Source organism: Suncus etruscus, chromosome 1 (genome assembly GCF_024139225.1).
Source record: "Suncus etruscus isolate mSunEtr1 chromosome 1, mSunEtr1.pri.cur, whole genome shotgun sequence".
In the NCBI taxonomy this organism is placed as follows: domain Eukaryota; kingdom Metazoa; phylum Chordata; class Mammalia; order Eulipotyphla; family Soricidae; genus Suncus; species Suncus etruscus.
In genome coordinates, this window is record NC_064848.1 from 91,181,331 (window position 1) to 91,202,599 (window position 21,269).

Genomic DNA, 21,269 nt, shown 5'->3' on the forward strand with positions numbered 1-21,269 from the left:
GCACAATCATGTTTGTAACGAAGGTGTTTAAATAAAAAAAATATAAAAAAAAAGAAAAATTTATTTCCTAAAAAAACCTTTCTTATACTCTCACTGAGAATACAATCCCTCAGACTATTATTCTTTCTTAATTTTTTAAATTCCAGGCACTGTAATTTACAATACTGTTTATGATAGGGTTTGATGCATTCAAAATTCTGACACTACATCCTCTACCAGTATCTCCACATCTCCCCTTTCCATCCCCTACTATGGTAATCTCACTTCTGTAGATCAGTTAGTTCTCAAATGGCCTTTTGTCATTTCCTTATTATGTTTCTTTATATCCCACATAAGAAAAATCATCCTGTATCTGCCCCTCTCCTTCTGACTAACTTCACTCAACATGATATTCTCCAGATCCATTCATATAGCAGAAAATCGCACAACTTCGTCTTTTCTCATAGTGAAATTTTATTTCATTGTTATATGCATTATACATAATATTTTTTATCCAGACATCTGTTCTTGGGCACTTTGGCTTTTGCCTTATTGTGGTCATTAAGAATAGGACTGCAATAAACACAGGAACACACATATCTTTTCAAAATAGTTTTTGGATCTGTGGGGTAGATGTCTTGAAGTAGAGTTGCAACCTCACTCTTACACTTACACTTGTTGGGGCCTGGGATATATGTAGTGCAGCAGCAGAACATTTGCTTTGATTGTATTAGGGTTTAATGTTAGGTTATGCATTGAAAACAAATGAAAATAGTTATTTTATACTTAAACTAAAAAAAAAATAGCCATCTCCCCTCCCAATAGTACTTATAGGAATTTTGGGTATAAACTAGAACAAAATATGCAAGTATAAAACTGGTCTTGGAAGATGTATATAAAACAAATATGGAATAAAAAGTGCAAAAATTTTAAATTATCAAACAATATACAAATTCAGAAGAAAAAATTATTCTCAATTTTAGCATGTTAATTGAAAGGCAATGAGGTTCTATTTAGTAGCTCAGCGTCCCTGAGGCTCATCACTTTCAAAAACAGATTTTGAAATCTTCAGACGTATAATGAAAGTGTCTATTATGAAAATCAACAGGGTCACTCCAGAAGAGAGCTACAGTCCAATTCTATTCCAATGTACAACATGCTGTGCCTCCCTTCTCACCACAGAGCCAACCATAAAGATGTGCCCAGGCTACTGACAAAAAAAAAAGAGGAGTTGAATATTGTATCATTAGATTTCTTTATAGGCTAGAAATTATGAAAGCATAAAGAAAATGCAGAAGGATAAAAAACTAATCTGGGCATTTTGCAAGGTTCAAAAGGAAACAGGAAATCCAAATTAATCCCTTATACCTAAACAAATCACGCCAGTACACATTAAGTGCAGTCCTCTACCAAGAAAAATATTGACCAAGATTATAAATCTGCCAGACAATGATAAATACAAGGCACATATATTTATGAAAGTATTTCAACACCAGGATCCACCCACCCCCCACTGAAGAGAAAGAAAGTCAGTAGCTATCTCAGTAGGGTAAGGTAGGGCAACAAAAATCCTAGTCAAAAAAATTAATTATAGAGCCCAGGGTTTCCCAATAAAAGCCTTGGAATCACCCTGGAATCTCTTAAATCCCTTGGAATCATATATCAGACAAAAGGCCTTTGCTACAGCTGTATTTTAAGGCTTGTGGATCATTTCCTCACCCTTATCCTGAACCCTCAGACTTGCCAGGCTAAAGAAGCTGCAGGCACCTGGCCTGGCCGAAAAAGGCCTCACCATCCATCCACCATCATCCATCACTATCAAGGACTCTTGTTAACTTAATTAACAAGAGCTTTTACTCTGTTCCTTATTTTTATTCTCATTTGTTTCCAGGAATCTTCTGACTTCTCCTTTAATTTTTCCTTTGGCCCACAGAGACAACTTAAACTCAGTGAAATCCACACTGAACTTAAGTTTAATAATATATATGCCGTATTATGTGTTTTTAAACCTTGCTACACTAAGGCTTGTAGCAATTTGTTATAGTAGTGCCATAAAATTAATACATTTATATTTTAATGATTGCTTCCAAAATTCCATTCAAAAGTGTAGTTTAACACTTTTACCAGTAGCTGATAACATTCAAAACCTTCAACATAGAATATTTCAATATCTTAATTTCCCAAGATACTCATGAAAAATATGTTTACTTTCATTTGTAATTCTCCCTTTATTTCTTTATTTTATAGAGGCATTCTGGTTATCTGTGATTCAGCAGTACTGAAAAACTACCAGAGCCACTCCTGGTAGTATTTTGGAGATTGTGAGATGCCAGGGATCAAACTCAGGTTCTTACATATGCATAGTAAGTATTCTGGACTTGAAACAGAAAACTATTTAGTCTAAGGTAAAGAATGGAATACATTTGTATTTGATGTTTCTAGTAACACACTGTAGTCACTAAGTAATCTCAGAATTATCTTTTTTTTTGGTGGGGGGGCGTTTGGTTTTTGGGTCACACACGGCAGCACTCAGGGGTTACTCCTGGCTCTATGCTCAGAAATCGTTCCTTGCAGGCTCGGGGGACCTTATGGGACGCCGGGATTTGAACCACTATCCTTCTGCATGAAAGGCAAACGCCTTGTCTCCATGCTATCTCTCTGGCCCCGAGAATTATCTACTTCTTATATGTGAGTGAGAACCTTCAATTCTGTAACTCTCCGATTTGTTTTTTGGTTTTATTTGGCCATACCCAGCGACTCTCAGGGGTTACTCCCGACTCTGAGCTTAGAAATAGCTTCTGACAGGCTCAGATGACCAGATGGGATGCTGAGAATCAAACCTGGGTTGATCCTGGGTCGGCTGCATGCAATGCCCTATTGTCTGTGCTATTGCTCCGGCCCTAATTCCAAATTCTAAGATTTTTTAAATAATATCTTTATTTAAGCACATGATTACAAACACTCCCCTTCACCAGTGCAACATTCTGACCACAATGCCCCCATTTTCCTCCTCTCCCATCCACTGCCTGTATTCGAGACAAGCATTCCATTTCTCTCACTCATTACCATTGTCATGCTATTGTTAGTGTACTTATTTCTGTAACTGCACTCACCACTCTTGTGAAGCTTCTCAGTTTTATATAGTCCCATTTGTTTCTCTCCCTTTTCACTTGTTTGAACCGTTATGTTGACTTTTTGAAGATGCCTTTAGTGCCAGTGTCATGTTCTTCTATATACCTTATGGTTCAGGGTCTGATATCCAGGTCTTTAATCCATTTGGATCTGATCTTTGTGCATGGTGTTAGATGGAAGTTTGAGTTTGCCTCTTTGATGTGGCTAACCAGTTGTCCCAACACCACTTGTTAAAGAGGCTTTCCTTGCTTCATTTCATTTCATTGCTTCATTTTGCCCCTTTGTCAAAGATTGATGGCTTGTATCTGGGGAACATTCTCTGAATGTTCAAGTCTATTCCACTGATCTGAGGGTCTGTCTTAACTCCAATACCATGCTATTTTTTAATACCATGCTATTTTAATGATCATTGCTTTGTTGTTCAATTTAAAGTTGGGAAAAGTGATGCTACCCATCTTCTTTTTCCTAAGGGTTGGTTAGCTATTCATGGGTGTTTATTGTTCCAAATAAAATTCAGGAGTGTTCCACTTTTTGAAGACTGTCATGGGTATCCTTAGCGGAATTGGATTAAATCTGTACAATGCTATAAGGAGTATTGCCATTTTAATGATGGTAATCCATCCAATTTATGAACAGGGAATGTGTCTCCATTTTCTTGTGTCTTCTTTTATTTCTTGAAACAGTGTTTTATAGTTTTCTTTGTCTAGGTCCTTCACCACTTTAAGTTAACTTCAAGGTATTTGTGTTTCTGTGGCACTGATGTGAATAAGATTTTTTTGCTTTTCTTTTGTTTTTTATTTATTTTTATTAATATCTTCATTTAAACACCTTGATTACAAATATGATTGTAGTTGGGTTTCAGTCATGTAAAGAACACCCCCCCCTTCACCAGTGCAACATTCCCATTACCAATGTCCCAAGTGTCCCTCCTCCCCACCTCACCCCGCCTATACTCTAGACAGGCTTTCCTCTTCCCTCATTTATTCACTTTGTTATGATAGGTCTCAATGTAGTTATTTCTCTAACTGCACTCATCACTCTGTGGTGAGCTTCATGTTGTGAGCTGAAACTTCCAGCCCTCTCTCTTTTGTCTCTGAGAATTATTGCAAAAAGAATTCTTAAAACCCATAGACTATTCTGATTCTATCACTCTCCCTCTGACTTATTTAACTCAGCATAATAGATTCCATGTACATCCATGTATAGGAAAATTTCATAACATCATCTCTCATGACGGCTGCAAAATATTCCATTGTGTATATGTACCACAGTTTCTTTAGCCATTCATCTGTCGAAGGGCATCTTGGCCATTTCCAGAGTCTGGCTATTGTAAATAGCACTACAATAAATATAGGTGTGAGGAAGGGATTTTTGCATTGTATTTTTGTGTTCCTAGGGTATAGCCCTAGGAGAAGTATAGCTAGATTGTATGGTAGCTCAATTTCCAGGTTTTAAAGGAATATCGATATCGCTTTCCATAAAGGTTAGATTAGACAGCATTCACACCAGCAGTGAATAAGATTTTCTTTCTCTCCACATCCCCACCAGCACTGCTTGTTCTCATTCTTTGTGATGTGTGCCAATCTCTGTGGTGTGAGATTGTACCTCATAGTTGTTTTAATTTTGCTGATCCTTGATAATTAGTGATGTGGAGCATTTTTTCATGTGTCTTTTGGCCATTTGTATTTCTTCTTTGACAAAGGGTCTGTTCAATTCTTCTCCCCATTTTGTGATGGGATAGGTGTTTTTTTCTTGTGAAGTTCTGTCAGTGCCTTGTATATTTTGAATATTAGTCCCTTATCTGTTGGGTATTGGGTGAATAGTTTCTCCCACAGAAGCTTCTTGGCTTAATATATTCCCATCTGTTTATCTCTGCTTCCACTTGTTTGTAGAGTGTTGTTTCCTTCTTGAAGATGCCTTTAGTCTCAATGTCATAGAGTGTTTTACCTACGTGTTTTCTGTATATCTTATGGTTTCGAGGTCTTTAATCCACTTGGATTTTACCTTCATACATGATGTTAGCTGGGGGTCTAAGTTCACTTTTTTGCAAGTGGCTAGCCAGTTGTGTCAACACCACTTGTTGAAGAGGCTTTCCTTGATCCATTTAGGATTTCTTGCTCCTTGATCAAAAAGTAGGTGTTTGCGTGTCTGGGGAACATTCTCTGAGTACTCAAGCCTATTCCACTGATCTGAGGGTCTGTCTTTATTTCAATACTATGCTGTTTTGGTAACTATTGCATTGTAATACAGTTTAAATTTTGGGAAGATAATGTCTCCCATATTCCTTTTCCCAAGGATTGCTTTAGTTATTCGAGTGTGTTTATTGTTCCAAATGAATTTTATAAGTGTTTGATCCACTTCTTTGAAGAATGTCATGAGTATCTTTAGAGGGATCACATAAAATCTGTATTGCCATTTTAATGATATTAACTCTGCCAATCCATGAGCAGGGTATGGGTTTCCACTTCCACACGTCCTCTCTAATTTTTTGGAGCACGGTTTTATAGTTTTCTTTGTATAGGTCCTTCATGTCTTTGGTCAAGTTGACTCCAAGATATTTGAGTTAGTGTGGCACTAATATAAATGGGTTGCTTTCTTTTTTTTTGATTTTTGGTTTTTGGGTCACACCCAGCGGTGCTCAGGGGTTACTCCTGGCTGTCTGCTCAGAAATAGCTCCTGGCAGGCATGGGGAACCATATGGGACACCGGGATTCGAACCAACCATCTTTGGTCCTGGATCTGCTGCTTGCAAGGCAAACGCTGCTGTGCTATCTCTCCAGGCCCGGGTTGCTTTCTTAATGTCCATTTCTTCCCTATCATTATTGGTGTATAAAAAAGCCATTGGTTTCCGTGTGATAATTTTTATAGTCTGCCACATTGCTATATGAATCCATTGTTTCTAGAAGCTTCTTGGTAGAGTCTTTAGGGTTTTCTAAGTAGAGTATCATGTCATCTGTAAACAGTGAGAGCTTGACTTCTTCCTTTCATATATGGATGCCCTTGATATCTTTATCAAGCCTAATTGCTATAGCAAGTACTTCCAGTACTATGTTGAATAGGAGTGGTGAGAGAGGACAGCCTTGTCTGTACCAGAATTTAGAGGAAAGGCCTTTATTTTTTCTCCAATGAGGATAGTATTTGCCATTGGCTTGTGGTAGATGGCCTTAACTATATTGAGAAAGGTTCCTTTTATTCCCATCTTGCTGAGAGTTTTTTTTTTTATATCAAGAATAGATATTGGACCTTATCAAATGCTTTCTCTGCGTCTATTAATATGACCATGTGATTTTTATTTTTCTTGTTGTTGATATTGTGGATTATAGTGATAGATTTATGGATGTTAAACCATCCTTGCATTCCTGCGATGAAATACACTTGATCATAGAGAATAATCTTCTTGATGAGGGATTAGATCCTACTTGCCAGGATTTTGTTGAGGATCTTTGCATCTGTGTTCATCAGGGATATTGGTCTGTAATTTATTTCTTTGGCAGCATCTCTGTCTGGTTTTGGTATCAAGGTGACATTGGCTTCATAAAAGCTATTTGGAAGTGTCCCTGTTTTTTCAATTTCTTGAAAGAACCTCTCCAAAATTGGTAGTATTTCCTCTTGAAAGGTTTGAAAGAATTCATTTGTGAATCTATCTAGGCCTGGTATTGTGTTTTGAGGTAAACATTTGATTACAGTTTTAATTTCCTCAATAGTGATGGGGCTATTTAGATATGCTACATCCTCCTTGTTCAACCATGGAAGGTTATAAGAGTCCAAGAATTTATTCATTTCTTCCAGGTTCTCATGTTTAGTTGCATAGAGTTTTGCAAAGTAGTCTCTTATTACCCTTTGAATCTCTGCGATATCTGTAGTTATCTCCCTCTTTTCATTTTTAATACAGGTTATCAAGTTTCTATTTCTTTCTTTGTGAGTTTTGCCAATGGTCTATTAATCGTGTTTATTTTTTCAAAGAACCAACTGCTTTTGTTGATTTTTCGGATTTTGGGGGGGATTTCCACTTCATTGATTTCTGCTCTAAGCTTTGTTATTTCCTTTTGTCTACATATTTTCTGTTCCTTTTGTTAATCATTTTCTAATTTTATAAGCTGCATCATTAAGCTATTCAGATATTCCCCTTCTTCCTTCCTGATGTGTGCTTGCAAAGCCAAAAATTTTCTTCTCAGTACCACTTTTGCTGTGTCCCATAGATTCTGATAGTTTGTGTCTTCATTGTCATTTATTTCCAACAAACTTCTGATTTACTCTTTGATTTCATCTCAGACTCACTGGTTGTTCAGAACCAGGCTGTTTAATTTCCAGTTGTTAATGTTCTTCTGTGTCCCTTTGAAGTTCACATCTAATTTCAGAGTCTTGTAAGGGTCAGCGAAGTTAGCCTGCAAAATTTCTATTCTCTTGATTTTATGTAGGTATGTTTTATGTGCCAGCACGTGGTCCATCCTAGAGAATGACCCCTGTACTTTGGAGAAGAATGTATATCCAGGTTTCTGAGGTGGAGTGTCCTATATATATGTATATATATATATATATATATATATATATATATATATATACATACATACATATATATATATATATATATATATATATATATATATGTATGTATGTATGTATATATATCTAGGCCTCTTTCTTCCATTTCTCTTCTCAGGCCTAGTATATTTTTGTTAGATTTAAGTCTGGTTGATCTCTCAAGTGTTGACAGGGCCATGTTGAGATCTCCCACAATTATTGTGTTATTATTGATATCCTCTTTCAAATTTGTCAATATTGTATTAGATATTTTACTGGTCTCTCATTGGATGCATATATAGTTAGCAGTGTGATTTCTTCCTGTTGCACATATCCTTTGATTAGTATGAAGTGTCCATCTTTGTCCCTTACAACTTTTCTAAGTCTAAAGTTGGTGTTGTCTGATATTAATATGGCCACCCCAGTTTTTTTCAAGTGTGTTGTTTGCTTTGATGATTTTCCTCCAGCCTTTGATTTTGAGTCTATGTTTGTTCTGACTATTCAGGTGTGTTTTTTTGTAGGCAGAAGAAGGTTAGATTCATCTTTTTAATCCATTTCACCATTCTGTGTCTCTTATTTGGTACATTAAGTCCATTAACATTGAGGGAGAGGGGGCCGGAGAGATAGCATGGAGGTAAAGCGTTTGCCTTTCATGCAGGAGGTCATCGGTTCGAATCCCGGCGTCCCATATAGTCCCCCGTGCCTGCCAGGAGCAATTTCTGAGCCTGGAGCCAGGAATAACCCCTGAGCACTGCCGGGTGTGACCCAAAAAAAAAAAAAAACATTGAGGGAGATGATTGTCATGGGATTTAATGTCATCCTTGTGTATATGTTTGGTGTGTTTGTTGGTCTGTCTTGTCTTAAAGTAGACCTTTCAGTTTTTCCTTTAGGTTGGTTTTGCATCTGTAAAGTTTCTGAGCTACTGCTTGTCTGTGAAACTATGTATCTTTCCTTCAAATCTGAATGTGAGTCGGGCTGGGTGCAGTATTCTAGGTGAAGCTTCCATTTCATTCAGTCTTGTCACACTATCCCACCACTGTCTTCTGGCCTTAAGTGTTTCTTGTGACATGTCTGCTGTAAATCTTATGGATGCTTCTTTGAATGTGATTTTCCTTTTGATCTTGCTGCTTTCAGTATTCTATCTCTATCTGTGGGATTTGTCATTGTGACTAAAATATGTCTTGGGGTATTTTTCTTTGGGTTTTTTTTAGCTGGTACTCTTCAGGCATGCAGAATTTGATTGCATGCAGTCCTTAGTTCTGGGAGTTTTTCTATGATGATGTCTTTGACTGTTGATTCTTCCTGGGCATTTGATCTTCCAGTTCACTGATTCTGTCCTTGGCTAATGTTACCCTGTTTTAGAGGCTTTCCATTGAGTTTTTCAGTTCAGCTACCATGTTTTTTGAATCTTTTATTTCAGTTTGGAGTTTTCTGATTTCTGCCTTTGTGTTCTGTTCAGCTGGAACTATGTTTTCTTTGATTTTCAAAAGAATCCTTCATATTTCTATTCTAAACTCTTTATCTGAAAGATTAATTAGATGGTTGTTATATTTTTATATATATTTGTTATATTTTTTTATATTTTGGATATCAGTTATCATCTTCTTTCTCTGTGCATGGTGTTTGTCTCCGAGGTTTCCCCACTGCCACACTTGTAGTATAATTTTTTTTCTGCGTGTTATGGGGCTCATTAGTTAGAAAGAGCGCACAGCAATGAAACAATGTGGAGCAGCTTTGCTCTTCTGGGGCCTCTAGGAGACAGTTTTTGCTGGGCCCTTCCTGATCATCTCAGGAGAGCTTCAGGAGACAAGAGACAAGAAACACGCAAAGTCAATAGGTCCCCTTAGTCTCTCCCAGTCACCAATCTCACAGCACCTCTGGCCTGCCTTCACAGACAAAGGAGTCACCTCTCTGCCTGACACCTCCTGTAGCTGTTTTTCACTCACTCAGTCAGTCTTTCTTGGCCTTTGGGCCTTAGCAGCTCCAGGAGACAGTTTTTGCTGGGAACTTCCTGGCCCTCTCAGGAGAGCTTCAGGAGACAAGACAATAGGATTATTTTTTTAACGTCCATTTAACTTATAAAAAGGCCATTGTTTTTTGTTTTGGGGGGGTCACACCCATTTAACACTCAGGGTTTACTCCTAGCTATGTGCTCAGAAATCGCTCCTGGCCTCGAGGGATCATATAGAATGCCAGGATCAAACTCCAGTTAGCAACATGTGAGGCAAATGCCCTGCCTGAGATGCTATCTCCTAGCCCCAGATTATCTACCTCTTTTGTCTCTCACATTTTATCTCTTACACATTTCTCCTTCTGCCTTTTTTTTTTTATTTCTCTGTTTGCTTTGGTTTTAGGAATTATATTCTGCAGTATTGGTGAGAGATCAGGGAGCTACTATTTTGAGCTCAGAGATTGGAGGTCACTTCTGGCAGTGCTCAGTGCTCAGGGGACCTTAAAATGATGCGAATTGAACCCATGCCTCCTGCATGCAAAGGATGTACTCCAGACCTTTAAGGCTACTCCTTGGTCCCCCCATTTCTCTTTCTATTCTTTTTCTTAGGTGAGTTCCTTGACTGTATCTTTAGAAATTTACACTTCATCTTTAGAACTTCCTATTAATTTTCTGCAATTCTACATTTACTTTTTTTGAGGGGTGCCACACCCGGTGGTGCTCAGGGGTACTCTTGGCTATGCACTCAGAAATTGCCCCTGGCTTGGGGGACCATATGGGACACCAGGAGATTGAACTGCATTCAGTTCTGGGTCAGCCGCATGCAGGGCAAATATCCTCTGCTGTGCCACCATTCCAGCCTGTACATTTACTTTTTGAGAGGTATTTATTTTTCATAGTATATATTTTCTTGTTTTATATATGCAATGGCTTTTTAAATCTCAGAAAACACCTATTAGTGTGTCTCTCCTATTTTGAAAAATCCTTCTTCTCCTGAATTTTTTCTTTCCTTATTTATTCCAGGTGGTTTATATTTGGTTTTCTTTTCCACCTGGGAGACTTCAATCTGTTAACTATTAGCCCTAAGTTACTATTCATTTTTTTAAATAAGACAAATAGAACAAACTAACCTCAGTTGTACACTGATAAGAATCACTAAAAAACACCTATGTCAATGGAATTATTTTACTTGGCATGACTTCAGAGACCATATGTGGTGTTGTGCACCAAACCACATACAAGGTAAGTACCTTTCCCTCCACACTACTGCCCTGGCTTCTGTTTATATTCTTTATATATTCTTCAACTAGAATTCTTTAGGAATTCATTGATTTTAATTATAACTTATTATTTTAGAAAACCTTTTTTAACTTTTATTTTTGATGACCTTCCACTTCTCAACATTTCATACTGCTGTAGGCATATGATCTTAGATCATGACAGATCATAGGGAATTTTCATCCCTAAGTACTTTTTATCATTTTATTTGGCCACTTATTAAATTATTTACATCATATCAAATTATTTAATGATTTTCTAGCTTTATCCTCTAAATTTGGATTTGTTTATGCCAAACCATTTTTTTTATTTCTCTATCTTTACCTAATATTAAGAGGTCCCACAGAATAGGGCAGTCAGCAGATCATGTGTTTTGACTGTCTTGTCCCAATCATGGCTGATTGTCCCAGATATCTGTTCCAATGGGGCAGCCAAATATTTTGGTTGATCAGAGAACTTTGGTTGATGTAGTTGGATTAGAACCAACAAACAGGACCAATAATATTATCTCCACTTGAATTTAAATTATAAAATATAAAGATTTTATTTATATGTTAGTTGAGTGCACACTAATGAGCTCATTCATGTCATAAAGGAAGTGGCCACCTGAAAAATGATGAGCAAAAAAATGAAATTGATCTTCAATGAGATAAAAATTATATATATATAGAAAAGAATCTAAAATTATGTGAGAATGAATTTATTATGATTATTAACAGCATTCTAGTTTATGAGGCTCAATTATACAAAAACTTGTGGCAGATCTGCAACACTGAAATAAATTTTCCTTTCCTAACTTAGCTAGTTTGAGTGTATGTCTAATATTTGCGACTACTAATAAATAAAAAGTCTTAACTTTATTGTCTTAATTTTTTCAGTTTTATTTTAAGGAAAGGGAAAAATTCCTCACCAAAACAATGCATAAAGCATTAGCATCTTAAACAATAAGTACACTAAATTTCAGAGAATTGGGACTTTTTTCTAAAGTTAAAGAAATTTAATTTTAAAAAGAAAAAAGAACAAATCAAACTTTTTGATTCAAATTCTGTAGTTTAAGCATTAGTAAAAACAAAAATAAATGTCTACAAAATTATTTTCTTTTATAAAAAAATAATGAAATATCTAACAAAATTCTTTTTATTTATTTTAATTTTAATTTAAACCATTGTGATTTACAAAGTCCTTAGCTAAATTTCAGGCATCCATAAAATCAAAGCCAATACCATGACCAGTGTTGACATCCAACCACTAATATTTTCCAGGTGCATTTTATACCACCCTCCTTACCACCCAGCCTGCCAATATAACAGGCCCATTTTAAGTTTAGATTATTAAAGTCTGGGTTTTTTTTTTTATTTCATGTTGTTGCCTTTGGCTTGGATATTTAGTTCTGTCCTTTTATATCTCCATCAATGCACCTGAGACCACTTGGCCGCTGGCCCTCTTCCTTTCATATTTGTGATCCTCCTCTTCCACTCAGTTTCTTTCTTTCCTGCTGTACTCTGGAGTCAATAGTGTTTGAAACAATTCCCATTTAGACCATTGTGTTTCTTGATGCAGTATTCTAAATAACACATATGTTATATCTGAATTAGGATCTTTTTAGAACTCTTCCAATAAGCTAAAGAGATAGAGCATGTACTTAGCATGTGCACGAGCAAATTTTAATCCCCAATACCATATAACCCACTCTGGCAGCATCAGCAGGTAGGGTTCATGAGGTTCCTGAGAACTAGTATACCATTGGTCAGGCCTGAACATTGAACCCCAGTAGGGCTGCCAAAAATTGCTCAACCTCTTCCCAAAATCATTGGGTATGGACTCTACACACACACACACACACACACACACACACACACACACACACACACACATCTATACACATAATTGATAATCTGGTAGATTATATTCTTATTCACCAGTCTGACTTTAGTCAACCTTATCTAACCTCACTATAATCCTAGATATTTTTTACTCCAGATAAATATTTCTTTGGGGAAAATTCAGTTTTGTTGTATCAAAAGTCAAAGATTAAGCATAATTTTCTATTCTATGTTCTTTTGTACAAGTTCCTGCCAATAACCAATTAAGAAAACCTATTGCTGGAGCTGGAGCAGTGGCAAAGGCCATAAGGTGTCTGCCTTATGTGCACTAACCTAGGACGAACTGCCATTTGAGACCCTGGTGTCTCATATGGTCCCCCAAGACAGGAGCAGTTTCTGAGCACACAGCCAGGAGTAATCCCTGAGCATTACTGGGTGTGGCTGAAAAACAAAAAACAAAATTAAAGAAAACCTATTGCTTCCTCTTCTCCTTTGGTTTGACCTTTATCATTCTTTAGAAGCAGAAGGATTAAATGATTTCACATTGCTTCCATAGTTAATATGGTGAAAAAAATTTTATTGCAGTAAAATCTTGTGTTCACATCTTTACCTTTGAAGCTAGTATTATGGATTTTATATCAAGTAGATAAAATAAATTTTGGAAATAACATAATAGTATGAAGATATTGATTTATCAGCTATTTCTATGTATTACATAGGATGGTGTTTGACTCATTAATTATATAATAAAAGCAATTAAATATATAAATTTGCTTTAAAATATTTAACCAACAAAAAGTGAAAATGTAAGCACATTTAAATAAATGTTAATTTTTAAAGCTGTAAAATAAATTATGACCATATTTATTTATGAAATGAGTACACAAAGTCAGGAACTATATATTGCTTCTTTATACTTTCTCTCCAAAACAAAAAAAAAAATACTCAGTGGTATGAAACCTTCAGACCTCTCATAGTTTTACTTAAATTTAATCATTGAATTACCAGAAAAACGGGGTCAGAGAGATAGCAAAGCGGTAAGGCATTTGGCTTGCAAGCAGCCAATCCAGGATGGATGGTGGTTCAAATCCTGGCATCCCATATGCTCCCCAGAGCCAGCCAGGAGCAATTTATGAGCACAGAGCCAGGAGTAACCCCTGAGCGCTGCTGGGTGTGACTCAAAAAACAACAACAACAACAAAAAAAAAAACTTAACCAGAAAAACATTTTACCAATTTTAGTGCCAAGTTTCAAATGAAAATACACTTACAGCAAAGTTAGAGAGTGACATTTAGACTTTTGAGTTGCAAAAGTCAGAAATTAAGATTAATGTTCCAAAATAGAAAATCCCTGAACTCCGGGCTTGGGAGGGTCTCCCTCCCTCCCCGGAGCAGGATTTTTAGCCGGCATGGACAGGCAGCTGGCAGGCCCCCCCATATGCCAGCGGCCGCATGGTCCAGCCTAGGGTAGGGGGCTTGGATCGGGGTCAACCAAGCCCCCTCCCCCATTCCTCCGGATCTCCAGGTGGGTTCCTGGGAGGAGCTGATGGGGCACCCGGGGTTTTCCCCATTCCCAGGCCGGGCCAGGCCGGGCCGGGTCCCTGGCCTAGGGTGGGGAGCAAATCCCTGAACTCCGGGCTTGGGAGGGTCTCCCTCCCTTCCCGGAGCAGGATTTTTAGCCGGCATGGACAGGCCTAGGGTGCGGCTTAGGGGGTGGAGTTTGATTTGGTGGGTGGCAGATAGCTGCTTAGTTATACTCAGTCTGTCACTGGTAATTGCATACCAGTCTACATTTTGCAAACCGCGCGGGGGCGCTACACTTGCTCCTTTCAACCATCAGTACCCCAGATTTACCCTTCTTAACTTCAGTAACACATAGTTCTAATCTCTGACCTAAGACATACAGTATATGTAACAAATCCCAGAACTATTTAGAAGGACATAAATTGAACACATATATCTTTTGAATATTTTAATGGTATTTTCTTTAGCTGATGTAACACTCTATATAGTCTTCTACCATGATGTTTCTATTCACTTTTCATCTTGTCTTTTCTTTGTAAGCTGTTCAGTAAGGATTGTTGGTGGAACTGTCCCCCAGTTGATGCCTATGATTGAACTATGTCATGGAAATTGCTGGTCTTGTTCCTAGTGCCTCTAGATGCACCAATAACGCCCCATGGCATTGATTCTTGTTTGCATAGACACATTAAAATGGGAAAACATCATACATACAGATAAGTTCTTATCTAATAAATCTCAGTACAAGGTACCTTACACCCTGAACATTGATATAATGACCTGGCACAGGCCTCAGAAGAATGGGCATCCTCCATTCACGCCGGAACCAGGCAAGCTAACTACGAAACATCCAGGTCTTTTACAGCAATAGCTGGAAGCAGTCCTCTACCAGGAAAGACACTACCAAGGGTCTGACATCGACCTCTTAAAAAGAGACTTCCGTTTACACTGAGAAGACTTGACAGCAACAATGACCTGCTCTACAGGACATGGTTCTCTCTAGTCCCCCTTAAGTGTGAGGTGAAACGAGAGGATGCTCTGCACCTCCCCGACTGCAATATGGGAGATGCAGACTCCAGGATCTTTAATACAGAAGCATGATACCAACAACAGAGACTATGTGAGGAATGGAGGTGTATTGCCACTACAGACGATGACTTGAATTGAACAAACTAATTTGCCTGGAGCCTAGAGTCAGTCCTGTGCCAGGAAACTTCAGGGGTAAGGTCTCCTTGTATTTAGACCATAATTTGTCTTTCCATGTCCCTTATGTTTTGGTGGGCCTATGCAAACAAATGCCACTTTAATTCCATTTTTTACTATGTTCCCTTGACTCCAATTCTTAAGAAAAACAAGCCACTAAAACTTTTGATGTTAACTTAAACTAGTTAGCATGTGCATGGAACTAGAGAAATGTACGTTGCCCTCAATGTTTAAGGAGTTACATAAGTCTAATGTCTTTAGATTATATTGTGTGCTGCTAAGAAATAGTATGTACTACAACTGGGGATTTGAGGGACAAAGTAATTGTATTGTACAGGGGTTCAGTTTTGTTTTTCTTAATGTTCTTTGGCTGAAAGTTCAAGGCTGGGATATCATCGATGGGACTACCGAGAATTCTGTTTATGGGTGATTGGGCTTCCACTGTAACTTTACCCGGTCCTCTTTCTTTGCATCTTTGTTGTCATAATTAAAATAATAAAAAATAATTTAAAAAAAAAGATTAATGTTCCAAAATAAACATGGTCCTTCTTCTGTGATAAGCAGTTTATTTTGGCAACTGGAGAAAACTTGTATTGGGTGATTCATAATGATCCCATGCCATTACTGTTCTTTTCCAGACCAGTCTTATATTCAACTTTCTTTTTAAAATTATTTTTAAATAATTTTTTTAAAAATAAAGCACATTTATTAATAGTAAAAAATCTAAGCTTATAATACAATGTATTAAATATTACATAGTAACACTCAGCCAGAAGCATTAGAAATTCACTCACTGCCAGATAGTCTGAACCGATTATCCTGAAAACATACAAAGCATGGCATTTATTCATTTCACAAGGGATAAATTTTATCACAAGACAGATTTACTGAATTTCAGTTCTGATTGAGTTATTAAAAAAAAAACAAGATTCACCCTATTTTTATTTTGGGCCATGCCCAACTGTACTCAAGGGACCACATGGGATACCGAGGATCTAACCTAGGTCAACCAGGTCAACCGTGTGCAAGGCAAATGCCCTACTTTGGCCTTAAGATTCACCTTAAATAAAAAGGCCTAATGCATTATTAATACTCTTTATGCTCTTACAATGTAAAATATTTGGAAAAGTGAATTCTAGAAATTTTGACCCATCAACCTATTTGATCTTAACATCAACTAAGCTCCCTTTTGAGAGTCACATTGTTTTTAGTCCATCTGTCCAATATTGATGTAGTAATTCTATTTCTTTTTTTTCTTCCTTGGCGGTTCATCTTCTGAGCTGCTAACTGTGCTGGTGCTACTACTACTAGAAGAGCTGGAATCCAAGTCTGAATCAGAGGAAGAGCTTGTGAAGGAGACTGATGAGGATGAACTGAAAGAACTCTCGTTGGTGTCACTGTCATCTGAGGACGATGAGATAGACGTCTCTCCACTTTCAGATGAAGAGTCACTGTCTGAACTGTCACTGCTGCTGCTACTGGAACTGGTAATACTCTTAGACCTTTTTTTCTTGGACTTTCTACATTAGTTTCTCCATTGCTTTGTTGTAATAGTAATCTATTTTCTCTTTCTTTTAAAGCTGTCTTAAGTTCTGCTGTTCTGGAAGGACAGTGCAGGTATTTTCTTTTTCCTGTGAATTCATAAGTCCAGTGTCCAAATTCCAAGCATTTCTGACATCTTACATGTTGCTTAATTGCTTCAGCTTGTCTCCAGGCAAAGAGCCGGTGCATGGGAGTCGCCATCTTGACCTATATTCAACTTTCTGATTAGAAAAGCTGAAACATATTGTTTCATATCATCATCAAATACCAACTTTTCCTTTAAAAGAGTTTAAACTGGGCTGGAGAGTTAGCACACAAGTAGGGCATTTGCCTTGCATGCAGCAGATCCAGGATGGACAGTGGTTCAAATCCCAGCATCCCATATGGTCCCCCTAGGAGTGATTTCTGAGTGCAGAGCCAGGAGTAAACCCTGAACCCACTGAGTGTGATGCAAAAACTAATAAATAAATAATAAATGAATAAAAGAGTTTAAACTATTTTGATGAATAAAAATATTAAAAATTTGGAAAAATAATCAAAGTCCAATCATATTAACAGAGCTACTCTTAATATATTGTATTATTTTCTGCTAATAATCATGCATACTTAGTATATACATATAATACTTTTTTGTATAGGCTAGTAGGCTAGCTGTGTGAAATGGTAATTTGTTATCTACATTTTAATCAACATTTTTTCATAAACTCTTTTCTCCTGGACTTACTTTTCTCTTATAAGTCAGAGACACCCTGCCAGAACAATGGCCCCAGTCACAAGATATTCAGATCGAGGGTGGAAGGATGAATCATCAAACAGTGTTTCTCAACTTTAATGTGTATAGGAATCAAACATCCATCTTGTAAAATTCAAAGCTGCCTTTAGTGGAGAGAAGGGGATATTGTTGGTAGGACTAGTGTTGAAACACAGCATGCCAGTAATAAGAAAAACTTGATAAATCATGATGTCTTAATGCAAAAGAAAGAAATAAAATGTTGAAAGCCACAACAAAAATTTCAGAGCTGGATTTGAGAAAAGTTGGACTATACCTTATGGTGCTCAGGACCTAACCCAGACTATGTGTTCAAAAATCACTTCTGATTCTACTCAAAGGAATGAGTACTGGGGATTGAACCAGGCTGGCCATCTGTAAGGCAAATGCCTTATCCTGTTCATTCTCTCTAGCACCAGAAATGATATAAAAGATAATATAAAAGATTTTACCACATTGGTGCAAGTGTGGCAGAGCGGCAAACAGAGGCATACTTTCTATCATTAAGCTACATCTATGGCCATAAATAAGATCATAGCATAATCTGGAAACCAAGAGAATTAAAGGAAGAAAATTTTCCATAGTGTTGCTTGTGCCACACCTAGTGGTGCTTGTGGGGCAGGGACAGGAGAAGGGGGTATTCCTGACTCTGTGCTTTGGGGATCTTGCAATGCTAAAAATCAAACCATGGTCAGTTGTAAGACTGTGAGGATTGCTTAATTGAGAATTTAGACTGAGAGAATACAGCTTAATTCTTCTATACTCTCCAGCCCTGAAGAAATTTTGCTTTCACTTCTATCTACCACCGAGCCATTGCCACGTTCCTGACCCATTTCTGGGAAGATTTCTCATACCTGGCAAGTTTCCCCAGTCTGAGGGTGGAGTAAGAATTTATTTACTGCAATACAAGTGGAAATATTGTGCAACTTTATTGAAACTCTCCTTTATAGAGGAAGTCTTACAGAGCTCATAGAATATCTGTTTTGCTCATCTGGTAGTAATATCTAGAATATGAGGGCTCAGTGTTCCCTTAAAATAAAGGATATATTTCCAAGCAGTTATATTTGCTGCTGAATGTGGACAGATTATCAACTTCAACACAACAGGTGCAAGCAGTGTCTTGAGAATGGCAATTAAATATATTTTATTTGTCTTAGGTTAAACTACAACCCCGGGGTAGCTAAGATTTTCAAAGTGTGCATTCTAGAAATTGTCACTTAGGTTCCAATTAAAAATCTTTTTTTTCTTTTTTTTTTGGGGGGGGGGTGGGCCACACCTGGCAGTGCTCAGGGGTTACTCCTGGCTGTCTGCTCAAAATAGCTCCTGGCAGGCACGGGGGACCATATGGGACACCGGGATTCGAACCAACCACCTTAGGTCCTGGATCGGCTGCTTGCAAGGCAAACACCACTGTGCTATTTCTCCAGGCCCCAATTAAAAATCTTATAACTGGAAAGTGACCAATTAACTGTTTTATCATTAATATCTATATCAACACCACACTCTGCTACTGTTCTCAGAGAATTCAGAAAAGATGTTTTAAGAGTGAAAACTGCAGATTGTCTAGCATAAAATTCAAGAAATGAATTCTTATTAAACAGAGACATTTAAGATAAATATACGGCTAAAATTTTTAGAGGTTCATGACCTGTAATTTCAAGGATGATGAGTCTTTGATGACCCTGAACTCAGTCTTTGATTTGAAAGCTTTAAGGTTTTTTGACATTAACTATATACATAACAGATTCCTACTTCTAGAATATTGTCATACTTGTCTCTGATTAATTTTTTTCTTCAATTACAACTGAAGATCAAAAGCATTTAAGATTTCATTAAAATGGAAGAATCAATAGAAACTATTTTATGCTTACTTATAAGTGTTTTTTGTTTCTATTACCCATTTATTTTATTAAAAATGTCTGATTTGGTATCACAATTTATTTTGAGACTTTCTTTCTGAGGTTTACAAAGCTGAGTCAGCACCTCAACCAACAACTATTCTCTACCCAAAGAATTCTGAACACTAAGAATTGTGTGGGGTCTGAATTACTTGCATAAGATCATAACAAAGGGGGAGAGACTAGTGCATGTTGCCTGTACATGTGTCTCCACTGTCCTGTGTCCTGAACCTCTCCTGAGTGAGCTGAGAAGGGCTTAGAAAAATCACTCTCAAAGAGGCTCCAAAAGAGCATGGCAAAATCTGCTTCACTTCGCTTCGCAGCCATGCACTCTTTCTAATGAATGAACCCTATCATAACACGCAGAAAAAAATCACACTACAATTGTGACAATGGGGAAACCTCGCAGGCAAAAAAGCAAGCACAGAGAATAAAGATGATAGCTCTGATGACACAAAAAATACCAACCATCTGATTAACCTCTCAGATAAGGAGCTTAGAATAGAAATATAGAGGATCCTTATGGAAGTCAAAGAATATATAGATCTTGCTGAACGGAACACAAAGACAGAAATCAGAAAACTCCAAACTAAAATAATAGATCTGAAAAACATGAAAAACTGAACTGAACTGAAAAACTCAAGGAAAAGCATCTCCAGCAGGGTAATAACAGGTGAGGACAGAAACAGTGAACTGGAAGATCAAATGCAGAACAACTCCATATAGCAGAAGAGACTGGAAAAGAAACTTAAGGCAAATGATCAGACAATAGAAAAGTACTCAAGAAATGTGAACAGATGAAAATAGAAGTCTTTGATAAACTCAACAGAAACACCATAAGAATCATTGCAGTCCTAGAGGCCCAGGAAGGAGATGTCCAGGAAGAACCAACAGTCAAAGACATCATCACAGAAAAACGTCCAGAGCAAAAAAATGCATGCAATCAAATCCTGCATGCCCGAAGAGTACCAGCTAAAAGAGACCTGAAGAAAAACACCCCAAGACACATCCTACTCACAATAACAAATCCCACAGATACAAACAGAATACTGAAAGCAGCAAGATCAAAAAGGAAAATTACATTCAAAGGAACATTCATAAGATTTACAGAAGACATGTCACAAGAAACTCTCAAGGCCAGAAGAGAGTGGTAGGATACTGTGACAAGAGTGAATGAAATGGAGGCTTCACCTAGAATATTGCACCCAGCTCGACACACATTTAGGTTTGAAGGAAGGATACATAACTTCACAGATAAGCAACAACTCAAAACTTCACAGATGCAAAACCAGCCTTAAAGGAAAAGCTGAAAGGTCTACTTTAAGACAAGACAAACCAACAAACACACTGAACAAGACAAACCAACAAACACACTGAACTTATACACACAAATAAAATCCTATGACAATCATCTCCTTCAATGTCAATGGACTAAATGCACTAATAAAGAGACACAAAGTGGAGAAATGAATCAAAGAGATAACCCCAACCTTCTGCTGCCTACAAGAAACACACCTGAATAGTCAGAACAAACAAAGACTCAAAATTAAAGGCTGGAGAAAAATAATCCAAGCAAACAACACCCTTAAAAAAGCTGGGGTTGGGGGCCATATCTGATGACACCAACTTTAGACTCAGAAAACTTGTAAGGGA

At 37.4% G+C, this 21,269-nt stretch overlaps 1 protein-coding gene across 1 annotated transcript; it reads right to left on the reverse strand.

Moving 5' to 3' along the window:
- Window positions 1–16,647: 16,647 nt before the first annotated feature.
- Window positions 16,648–17,150, reverse strand: LOC126001995 (zinc finger CCHC domain-containing protein 10-like). Its single transcript, XM_049769185.1, has 2 exons — window positions 16,952–17,150; window positions 16,648–16,913 (listed from the first exon to the last, which is right to left on the reverse strand). The coding sequence occupies exons 1-2, from the start codon at window positions 17,148–17,150 to the stop codon at window positions 16,648–16,650; spliced, it is 465 nt and encodes a 154-aa protein (XP_049625142.1).
- Between the last annotated feature and the right edge of the window lie 4,119 nt (window positions 17,151–21,269).

What these genes read in the sequence shown, in the direction of transcription:
- LOC126001995 (XM_049769185.1), bottom strand. Translation starts at nt 17,150, where the DNA reads ATGGCGACTCCCATGCACCGGCTCTTTGCCTGGAGACAAGCTGAAGCA. An exon ending in AAATAGATTACTATTACAAC is followed by an intron (nt 16,914 to 16,951) that starts AAAGCAATGGAG and finishes AGTCCAAGAAAA; the next exon opens with AAAGGTCTAAGAGTATTACC.